We start from the raw sequence: 12,017 nt of genomic DNA, 5'->3' as shown, positions 1-12,017 counted from the left end.
ACAATTCTTCCTAACAGTTTAAATTGAGCTCACAGTTCTGTTGCTATTACAGAACCAAAAGTTCCATCAAAGATGGAACCTGGGGCTTCCCTGGTGGCGCAGTGGTTGAGAGTCTGCCTGCCGATGCAGGGGACACGGGTTCGTGCCCTGGTCCGGGAAGATCCCACATGCCGCGGAGCGGCTGGGCCCGTGAGCCATGGCTGCTGGGCCTGCGCGTCCGGAGCCTGTGCTCCGCAATGGGAGAGGCCACAACAGTGAAAGGCCCGCGTACCGCAAAAAAAAAAAAAAAAAAAAAAGATGGAACCTGTTTCTATCTCCCTTAGTCTATAGTTAAATATAATTTTTAGTGTGACAGTTTCTATAGCTCAGGAAGGCGAGCTAGAATCTGTTGAGTCAAGCAATCTATAGTATGTACCGTAAGCATTAGACTTCCTTCTTTGGAGATTTTTTTTCTCCCTACATGTGACGTAGGGGCATGTATGGGGCATCGTGTACTTTTGCCAAGATGGAAGGTCAGTAATAGAAATTAGAAGTTGTAAACTGATTTCAGGCTCCTGCGTAAAGAAATAATAGCTAAATTTGTGAGTACTCACTTAGTGCCAGGCATTATTCTAAGTGTTTTTACATGTATCACCTCTTTTAATTCTGATAACACTATGAAATGTAAATACTACTGTTATCCTCATTTTAAGATTAATGAAACTAAGGAACAGCAAGGTCACACACGTAGAGTCATAATTGAACCCCGTCAGCCTGTCCCAAGAGTCCATGCTTTTTAACACTACAGTACAGCTATGAAAGGAGGCCCAGCTACCAATAATGGACTGGTGGTAGTGTTTTCTTTCCATTTGTACTATCAATAGAATGAGAGCATTCCTTTTTACTCAGTTATTAAGATTCTCCCAGTGATGCTTTTGCACTTCTGAGGATGTAATTAAGGGCAGAGGACAATGCTGGACTTAAGGAACACTCCTAGCACTGCTTCATTTTTATTAAAAATATTTTTTTTTTTGGTTCATTTGTTTCTTTGTGTCAGGGAAAGGTTCTCCAGCATGGGTTGCTTTAACCTTTATTCACTAAACAGTGCCTTCTTGGATTAGTGTCAATTACATTGACTTAATTTTTTTCATGGTGTTAATTTTAACTCTGATTTTTAACTTTCAACTTAGGTACAGTAGTACATTTATTATGAAATAATAAATGTTTACAAGTTTTTTTGTCTTTTATAGGTCACAGACTTTGGGTTTGCCAAAAGAGTTAAAGGCAGAACTTGGACATTATGTGGCACTCCAGAATATTTGGCTCCAGAAATAATTCTCAGCAAGGTATATTTATAATGTAGTTATGTAAGAAGTAGAAATATAAGGCATGCATCTCTGTGGACTTTTATAAAAAAAAAGTTTATTGATCTAATTTTACATGTTTAATCTAAATATGAATTTAAATCTATTTGTTCATAATTACTAAAAAGTAATTGTTTAGAGTCTACCAGTAATCCCATTAACTGGTGATTTTAACTCTGAATCTGAGAGAATTAGTATGAATAAATCTGACCTCTAGACCCATGTTTTGAAGCCAAAAGCATAGCCTATTCATAATTATTCCCAATACAGGAGGGCGAGGAGGCCCTTGCTCTGGGTTACACCAAGAGGCAAACTAAAGACCACATGTACTAGTTGTCAATTCTTCCTTTGTTTCAACTTTACCACTTAAATGAAAAAAAATGTATGTGAATTATTTTTTAAAATTTTAGTTTAAAAATAGGAATATTATAGCAATTGAATAGTTATAGTCTTATTGAATACAGTTCTGCTTTTCTAAACAGTGCAAAATGTGGTGAGAGAAATTTTTAATCATATCACAAAGGATGATTTAACTTTTGTTTTCCTTTCTACTGCCATCCCTTGGTGGAGAAAGCCAGAAAGGAGCGACTGATAATAACTGGGCACAGGAGCCAGGAAAGAGAAAGGGATAACACAGATGCTTTGATAATTACACATTGAACAACTACCCCCTGAATCATTGAAATTTGGCTAACCTACAGAAGTATTAGAATAAAATAATTCTTTCAGCGTTCCTCTCATTATCTTACATAATTTATATCATTTATAACTTTTACTCTTTTATAATCTAAATATCATTAACATATTTCTTCTTTAAGTACATTTAACAAATAATGATAACATAGTAGGGACCAAAACTTTAAAAACTGTATGTGTGTATATATATATATGTGGTAAAAGAAATAGCTATTCACTGTATAAAATTTGGAAAATATAGAAAAATATAAAGAAAGAATCAAAAAACCTATAATCTCACCATCCAGAGGTAGCCTTTTAAAAAAAACATTTTAATATATTTTTCTATGCATGTTATAGTGAATGTACAGTTTTGTATTCAGCTTTTTCACTTGAATGATAATAAGCATGCAAATATAATTCTAATGGCTTATTTGAAAATGTACCATATTGTATTTTGCCATTCTTCTATTGTTGAGTATTTAGGTTATTTCAGTTTTTTCGATTATAGATCACTGTGATAAACATCTTTGTACATAAAGCTTTTTCTATATTTTAAATTATTTTTTTAGGATAGATTCCTAGAAGTGGAATTACAGGGTCAGAGAGTATGAACATTTTTAAGGCTTTCAATACATGTTGCCAAAGCACTGTCCAAAAAGATTGTAGCAATTTTGCACTTCTCAGCAGTGTTTGAGAGTACCTGTTTCACCACACTTTCTCCAGCATTGGGTATTCTTGTTTTAAAAACCATTACTAATTTGATAGACAGTAAATGATATCTAATTATTTTAAGTCTTATGTCTGATTATTAGATTGTTTTAATGCTTAATAGCCATTTGGTATTTCTTTGTGTGTATGAATTATTAGTTCATGTCCTTTGCCCACTTTTCTATTATAATTTAGTTTTTCTTACTGATTTGTTTTAGTTTTCCGTACCTAGGGTATTGAAAGCATCTGGAATACTTATTATGAACATTAGTACACAATCCAAAACATAGAAATCAGTTTGGTAAAAGGATCTGTTTCAACGTTACATGCTTTCATTATAGCAAAAAAAATGCTAATTACATTATTAATGAATTGAATTTAAAGAATTAAAGCAAAGTTGATGCCATTTCTATTAGCAAAACAAAGTACTATTACTATTTTACTAGTCTCTCTCATTTTAAAAACATACAGAAGCAGGAAATAAAAAGAAAAAATCTCTATATTATTATATTTTAGCCAGTAATTTGAAAATTAAATAGTTTATAAGCTAAATTTTTGAAAAAAGGTTGGACTAGGGGGAGTGGCGAAGGTAATTAAAGGCTGTATGTGATGGCAGACCAAAAGATCTGGCAAGAACTCAGCTCATTTCTCTCCATGATCAAGTTGTTTTGTTTTTTTTCATAATCTTTTGTGACAGTTGACACTGATTATGGCTGATAACAAACTTTATATAAACATGTTAATATTTTATTCTTATTTATTTTCTTATCAATACTTCTAAATCTTAATTTTAGTAGGCTTAACATGAAAAAAAAAGAAACCTTAGAATTGTACATTTGGTTTGCAACACACTCTTTATACACATCATTTCCTTTCATTTGATGTAGTCCCCACAAAATCCCATGAATTAGTTATCTTTCTTGTATACCTTTTAGAGATGAGAAACAAAACACTAGATGAATAAAGTATACTTAAATATTTACATTTATTATGTTCCACATTAAACTTTTAGCTTTCATAAGATCCTGTGAAGTGGATGGGATTATCCCGAGTATATTCACCCTCTTAACCCCAACAATATAGAATATTTTGAAGTCAACTCCACTGTTTATTATGAAGTACAATATCTACTCTTTCATTTTAAAACTTTTGACCTTTCTAAGTGTTCTCTAGAAAACCTGATTCATAATATTATGGAACTAGATTGGGCTTTAAGGGGTAATTTGGTCCAATTCCCTTCCTACTGTTGAGCAACAACTAAATTATCCCAATTAAACAGGGCATTTTTTATTGTCTTTAATATTCTTAATGATTTTAGGAAGATTTAATAATATTTCCTAATATCCAATTTCAGTATCTGGAAATTTGCCCCTTTGTTTAATTCAAATCTGACCTGATACATTTTGTTTATTTTTTATTTTATCCTGAATTACTGCTCAGCAACTGCTTTTTAAAAATTTTCATATGCTTGAAGATCACTTTGAAATAATTTATGACTTCATTCTCCTCTGAGTGAATTAAGTAATAATTGACATTTGGTGTTGGTTTATCTTAGGGCTACAATAAGGCAGTGGATTGGTGGGCATTAGGAGTGTTAATCTATGAAATGGCAGCTGGCTACCCCCCATTCTTTGCAGACCAACCAATTCAGATTTATGAAAAGATTGTTTCCGGAAAGGTAAGTAATACAATTTATTATTCCTTTATTATTCATTATTTCTATAAATGAATTTTAAGCTTTGTAGATTGAAACCATTTGATGTCATCAGAATATTACCCTAAATTGGGAAAAAGACAGAAATATCCATAGTTGCTGCCCTTATATTTAGCAGCTCAAATGAGCAGCACTCATTTAAGATAGCGTAAATACTGAATCGTTGAAGTCTTTTAAGTAAAAAAGGGCAATTTTACAAACATATTAGCAAAATAATAAAGCAGTTTCCATTATTAGCATTTTTATCACTTGTAAAACACAGGATCATAGCCCTAATTCTTCATATTCCTTCAAATAAATAAAAATTGTTAGTTATTTCATGTGGGTATCTGCTTGGAGAGAAGTTTTAGGGGCTGTTTTTATATGCCGTTGCTTTTTTAGGAGAGACTTGTTTGAATTATGTCAAACATTACAAAATTGGAAGTAGACATAGAATAGATAAGCCTTTTTAAGATGGGACTTCATAGAAATGATGTAAACAGTTTTTCATGTTAATGTGATTATAATTGCCATTGATCTTTAGCAAGTATGAAAATAACATTAATTCTTCTTGAATATGAGTAGATGTACTATAAGTCAGAGTATTTTACATTTTGTAATTACTGCATAAACCTTTCTTCTTTTGCATTTATAATCCCTCATTTTGTTTCCAAGAGTATTTTGTTTAAAGTCAATCATTCACTCTTGCCGTAACTCATGCATTAGATCCTTTTTAAAAATACTGCAGTCAGTTTTAATAGAGATGAGCCTGATTCAGTAGGCTTTCAAAAATTCCCAGAAGGCCTTCTATGCATTTATGACAGAGTTCATGGGAAGGGATAGTTTCCTTATATTTCCTTATTTTTCCTTTTCCTACATGTGGTAAGCTCTATTAGTTTGTTTTGTTTGTTTGTTTTTGATCATATAACATCAGTCTTGACATGACATTCCCTGAGATGTGATATAGTTGACTTTTTTGTATTTTGTGAAAGGCAGAGATAAGCCTAATCAACCTAAAGAATCTGGAAGGAGATAGAAGAAAAATCTGTTTCTTTATATCTCAGCCAGATTCATGTTCTATATTTCGTATGAAAGCTGACCCTTAGCATTCATGAACTTAAAATTTATAATGTCAGCTATTCAGAAGGTACCTTCAATGTCCATAATATAATAATTTATCTTTGTTACTAAGACCCAAATTTAAATAGCTGGATGGAACAAGACACCAATAGAATGAGTCTCTCCAGCCACCTAGGACCCACATCTCAACACAGTGTTGTTCCATATGTCATAGTGCATATGCAGTCTATAGGGATCACAAGATTTTCAGTTATATTTTACTGTATTTTATGGGAGGAAGTTTTATATTATGGCAGGTTCACAAACTAGGGGACTAACTAAAGAATGCATACTTCAACTATGTCAAAGATAAAAAATAAATACCTCTTACAGCTAACTAAGCTAGGTTTTTGAAAGATTCACACTAAAGTAATATAGAAAGGCAGACGAAGTATTGATATTTAGGTAATTAAGTATTACTGCTGTCCCTGCTACATTTGTAGATCTCTAAGCTTCAGGTTTCTTATCTTTGTAATTGTTTTCACCCAGCAGAATATTAAAGTCAAAGTAAGAGAACTTTTGAGATGAACAAAACAAAAAATCAAGAAAAATTAATAGACAAGGCAGTGGTTTATTATTTAAGAATTTGAGAAGTGATTATGTAAAATCTCAAGAGAAAATAAGGCCAAAGGTCATATGAAGAATGAGAGGACTAAAATACTTTTAAATAACTGAATGGGAGAAGCATATTTTACTAGTACAAAGACTAAGAATGCAGAAATTATAGTAATAGTTCCAAATAATTTAATTACAGTTAATTACAGAGTTCCTGAATCTTTACTATATTGCTTTTATTTATACTTAATTTCATAGGAGGAATCAAATTTTCTGACAAGGATGCTGTCATAACTAAATTTTATTTACTTAGAAAAATTGTTTTAGCTAAAACAAATGTATCTTCATCTGTATGAATTGGCCTCTGTTTGCCAATCATTGTACATTGTGTAATTTTTTTTTGGCTACTTATGAATATGTTTTTATTTCATATCAAACTTTAACATTTAGAATCCAATGGTAGCACACGGTTTAAATTTAAATCTGCATAAATTCTAAAATTGTAACAGTTTAAATCCTGGTCACCTTAGAAGAGAAGAGTAGCAACATAAAATTTTATCATATCACAATATCTGATTTTTTTCCTTTATTTATTAGAAATACTGTAGGGTGTTTGGTGTACTATTGTTTTTAACTAAAGGTGCCAGATTATCTCTCCCCATATTGGATGTAAAGTTTTCATTCCTTGTTCTCTTTATGCATAAAGTAGAACTCGTGAAAACAAAATAATTGTTATTAAGTGATCTCTAGGATCTGTATTATTTGAATGTAAAATCATATTCACATTTCCCAATAAAACCATCTGTTTCAGCACTCAAATCCAAACTAGAAGTTATCTCTATCCACATTACAGAGTATTATTGTCTCTCTAGTTAGTAGCTAAAAGTCAAATTGGAGATGAACTTGTTTTCAAATTTTTTAATTGTTCAAGTCATTGAAAATCCACTTTTGGTCTTACAGATCCTGTATTTGTATTTAAATTTTTTAATGGTTTTAATGATATCAAATAACATTTAAAAATATACTTTGCATTCAGAATTTTTTCTTTTTTTAAAAAGCATGGTATTTTATGCAACAATATTTTATGTTGATTATATTTTTGGAAACAATGTTATAAAGATTATAGGTATCATTGACTTATCAAAGTTAAATGAAATGTGTTTAATGAAGTGATTAATTATTAAAGTACATATATTTGAACATTAGATTTTTACGTTCTTTCTCTATTTACAATATTTTAATTCAAACTGGTATTTATAAATGTACAGAAAGATGATCAATCAGCTTGTTAGATCCTCTCCTACACATATTTTGCCTTTAAAAAAAACAGAGGAGGTGGTATTTATTTATTTATTTTTATTGGGGTATAGTTGTTTTACAATGTTGTGTTAGTTTCTACTGTACAGCGAAGTGCATTTCCCTGTGCTATACAGCAAGTTCTTATTATTTATCTATTTTATACATATTAGTGTATATATGTCAATCTCAATCTCCCAATTCATCCCACCACCCATGCCCCCTACTTCCCCCGCTTGGTGTCCATACGTTTGTTCTCTACATCTGTGTCTCTTTCTGCCAGCAAACTGGTTCATCTGTACAATTTTTCTAGATTCCACATATATGCGTTAATATATGATATTTGCTTTTCTCTTTCAGACTTAACTTCACTCTGTATGACACTCTCTAGGTCCATCCATGTCTCTATAAATAACCCAATTTTGTTCCTTTTTATGGCTAAGTAATATTCCATTGTATATATGTATCACATCTTCTTTATATATTTGTCTGTTGATGGACATTTAGCTTGGTTCCATGACCTGGCTATTGTAAATAATGCTGCAATGAATATTGGGGTGCATGTATTTTTTTGAATTGTGGTTTTCTCTGGGTATGTGCCCAGTTGTGGGATTGTTGGATCATATGGTAATTCTATTTTTAGTTTTTTCAGGAACCTCCATACTGTTCTCCATAGTGGCTGTATCAATTTACATTCCCACCAACAGTGCAAGAGGGTTCCCTTTTCTCCACACCCTCTCCGCATTTATTGTTTGTAGACTTTCTGATGATGCCCATTCTAATCGGTGTGAGGTGATACCTCATTGTAGTTTTGATTTGCATTTCTCTAATAATTAGTGATGTTGAGCAGCTTTTCCTGTGCCTCTTGGCCATCTGTATGTCTTTGGAGAAGTGTCTATTTAGGTCTCCCACCCATTTTTTGATTGGGTTGTTTGTTTTTTTGATATTGATCTTCATGAACTGTTTATATATTTTGGAGATTAATCCTTTGCCCATTGATTCGTTTGCAAATATTTTCTCCCATTCTGGGGGTTGTCTTTTTGTCTTATTTATGGTTTTCTTTGCTGTGCAAAAGCTTTTGTTTCATTAGGTCCCATTTGTTTATTTTTGTTTTTATTTCCATAACTCTAGGAGGTGGGTCAAAAAAGATCTTGCTGTGATTTATGTCAAAGAGTGTTCTTCCTATGATTTCCTCTAAGAGTTTTATAGTGTCTGGTTTTACATTGAGGTCTTTAATCCATTTTGAGTTTATTTTTGCATATGGTGTTAGGGAGTGTTCTAATTTCATTCTTTTACATGTAGCTGCCCAGTTTTCCCAGCACCACTTATTGAAGAGACTTGTCTTTTCTCCATTGTATATTCTTGCCTCCTTTGTCATAGATTAGTTGACCATAGGTGCGTGGGTTTATCTCTGGGCTTTCTATCCTGTTCCATTGATCTATATTTCTGTTTTTGTGCCAATACCATATTGTCTTGATTACTGTAGCTTTTTCTGCATCTATTGAGATGATTATATGGTTTTTATCCTTCAATCTGTTAATATGGTGTGTCACATTGATTAATTTGTGTATATTGAAGAATCCTTGCATCCCTGGGATAAATGCCACTTGATCATGGTGTATGATCCTTTTAATGTGTTGTTGGATTCTGTTTGCTAGTATTTTGTTGAAGATTTTTGCATCTATATTCATCAGTGATATTGGTCTGTAATTTCCTTTTTTTGTAGTATCTTTATATGGTTTTGGTATCAGGGTGATGATGGCCTCGTAGAATGAGTTTGGGAGTGTTCCTTACACTGCAATTTTTTGGAAGATTTTGAGAAGGATGGGTGTTAGCTCTTCTCGAAATGTTTGATAGAATTCACCTGTGAAGCCATCTGGTCCTGGACTTTTGTTTACTGGAAGATTTTTAATCACAGTTTCAATTTCAGTACTTGTGATTGGTCTGTTCATAATTTCTCTTTCTTCTTGGTTCAGTCTCTCAAGGTTGTGCTTTTCTAAGAATTTGTCCATTTCTTCCAGGTTGTCCATTTTATTGGCATAGAGTTGCTTGTAGTAGTCTCTTAGGATGCTTTGTATTTCTGCACTGTCCGTTGTAACTTCTCCTTTTTTATTTCTAATTTTATTGATTTGCGTCCTCTCCCTCTTTTTCTTGATGAGCCTGGATAAAGGTTTATCAGTTTTGTTTATCTTCTCAAGGAACCAGCTTTTAGTTTCATTGATCTTTGCTATTGTTTTCTTCATTTCTATTTGATTTATTTCTGATCTTATTTTTATGATTTCTTTCCTTCTACTAACTTTGGGTTTTGTTTGTTCTCCTTTCTCTAGTTCCTTTAGGTGTAAAGTTAGATTGTTTATTTGAGATTTTTCTGGTTTATTGAGGTAGGATTGTATTGCTATAGCCTTCCCTCTTCGAACTGCTTTTGCTGCATCCCATAGGTTTTGTGTCATTGTGTTTTCATTGTCATTTGTCTCTAGGTATTTTTTGATTTCCTCTTTGATTTCTTCAGTGATCTCTTGGTTATTTATTTAGTAAAGTATTTTTTAGCCTCCTTGTGTTTACATTTTTTGTTTTTCCTATAATTTATTTCTAATCTCATAGCATTGTGGTTGGAAAAGATGCTTGATATGATTTCAGTTTTCATAACTTTACCAATGCTTGATTTGTGACCCAAGATGTGATCTATTCTGGAGAATGTTCCATGTGCACTTGAGAAGAAAGTGTAATCTTCTGTTTTCAGGTGGAATGTCCTATAAATATCAATTAAACCTATCTAGTCTATTGTGTCATTTAAAGCCTGTGTTTCCTTTTTTATTTTCATTTTGGATGATTTGTCCATTGGTGAAAGTTGGCTGTTAAAGTCCCCTAGTATGATTCTGTTACTGTTGATTTCCCCTTTTATGGCTGTTAGCATTTGCCTTATGTATTGTGGTGCTCCTATGTTGGGTGCATAAATATTTACAATTGTTATATCTTCTTCTTGGATTGATCCCGTGATTATTATGTTGTCTCCTTCTTTGTCTCTTGTAACAGTCTTTATTTTAAAGTCTATTTTGTCTTATATGAGAATTGCTACTCCAGCTTTCTTTTGATTTCCATTTGCATGGAATATCTTTTTCCATCCCCTCACTTTCAGTCTGTATGTGTCCCTAGGTCTGAAGTGGGTCTCTTGTAGACAGCATATATACAGGTCTTGTTTTTGTATCCATTCAGCCAGTCTGTCTTTTGGTTGGAGTGTGTAATCTATTCACATTTAAGGTAATTATCGATATGTATGTTCCTATTACCATTTTCTTAATTGTTTTGGGTTTGTTTTTGTAGGTCCTTTTCTTCTCTTGTGTTTCCCACTTAGAGAAGACTCTTTAGCATTTGTTGTAGAGCTGGTTTGGTGGTGAATTCTCTTAGCTATTGCTTGTCTGTAAAGCTTTTGATTTCTCTGTCGAATCTGAATGAGATTCTTGCCTGGTAGAGTATTCTTGGTTGTAGGTTGTTCCCTTTCATCACTTTAAATATATCATACCACTCGCTTCTGGCTTGCAGAATTTCTGCTGATAAATCAGCTGTTAAATGTATGGAGTTACCTTGCATGCTATTTGTCATTTTTTCCTTGTTTATTTTAATATTTTTTTTGTCTTTAATTTTTTTCAGTTTGATTACTATGTGTCTCGGCTTGTTTCTCCTTGGGTTTATCCTGCCTGGGACTCTCTGTGCTTCCTGGACTTGGGTGGCTATTTCCTTTCCCATGTTAGGGAAGTTTTCTACTATAATCTCGTTAGGTAAGCTTTCTACTATAATCTCTTCAAATATTTTCTTGGGTCCTTTCTCTCTTTTCCTTCTGGGACCCCTATAATGTAAATGTTGGTGCATTTAATGTTGTCCCAGAGTCTCTTAGGCTGTCTTCATTTCTTTTCATTCTTTTTTCTTTATTCTGCTCTGTGGCAGTGATTTCCACCATTGTGTCTTCTAGGTCACTTATCCATTCTTCTGCCTCAGTTATTCTGCTGTTGATTCCTTCTAGTGTATTTTTCATTTCAGTTATTGTATTGTTCATCTCTGTTTGTTTGTTCTTTAATTCTTCTGGGTCTTTGTTAAACATTTCTTGCATCTTCTTGATCCTTGCCTCCATTCTTTTTCCAAGGGCCTCAATCATCTTCACTATCATTATTCTGAATTTTCTGGAAAGTTGCCTATCTCCACTTCATTTAGTTGTTTTTCTCAGGTTTTAACTTGTTCCTTCATCTGGGACATAGTCCTCTGCCTTTTCATTTTGTCTATCTTTCTGTGTTTGTGGTTTCATTCTGCAGGCTGCAGGATTGTAGTTCTTCTTGCTTTTGCTCTCTGCCCTCTGGTGGTTGAGGCTATCTAAGAGGCTTGTGCAACCTTCCTGATGGGAGGGACTGGTAGTGGGTAGAGCTGGGCATCCCTCTGGTGGGCAGAGCTCAGTAAAACTTTAATCTGCTTGTATGCTGATGGGTGGGGCTGGGTTCCCTCCCTGTTGGCTGTTTGGCCTGAGGCGACCCAGCACTGCTGCCTACAGGCTCTTTGGTGGGGCTAATGGCGGACTCCAGGAGGGCTGACTCCAATGAGTACTTCCCAGAACTTCTGCTGCCAGTGTCCTTGTCCCT

The 12,017-nt window shown here is 33.3% G+C and overlaps 1 protein-coding gene across 8 annotated transcripts in view; it reads left to right on the top strand.

The window, feature by feature from the left end:
• PRKACB (protein kinase cAMP-activated catalytic subunit beta) overlaps nt 1-12,017 on the top strand; it is a 143,207-nt gene that overhangs the window by 112,613 nt on the left and 18,577 nt on the right. For all 8 annotated transcript variants that reach the window (XM_004262951.3, XM_004262948.3, XM_004262952.3 and 5 more), the window contains 2 exons: nt 1,230-1,325; nt 4,285-4,407. In XM_004262951.3, the coding sequence (XP_004262999.1) occupies nt 1,230-1,325; nt 4,285-4,407 (219 nt within the window). The remainder of the gene's footprint in view (nt 1-1,229; nt 1,326-4,284; nt 4,408-12,017) is intronic.

This window comes from Orcinus orca, chromosome 1 (assembly GCF_937001465.1).
Source record: "Orcinus orca chromosome 1, mOrcOrc1.1, whole genome shotgun sequence".
Classification (NCBI taxonomy): domain Eukaryota; kingdom Metazoa; phylum Chordata; class Mammalia; order Artiodactyla; family Delphinidae; genus Orcinus; species Orcinus orca.
This window is presented reverse-complemented; position numbering and strand designations above follow the sequence as displayed.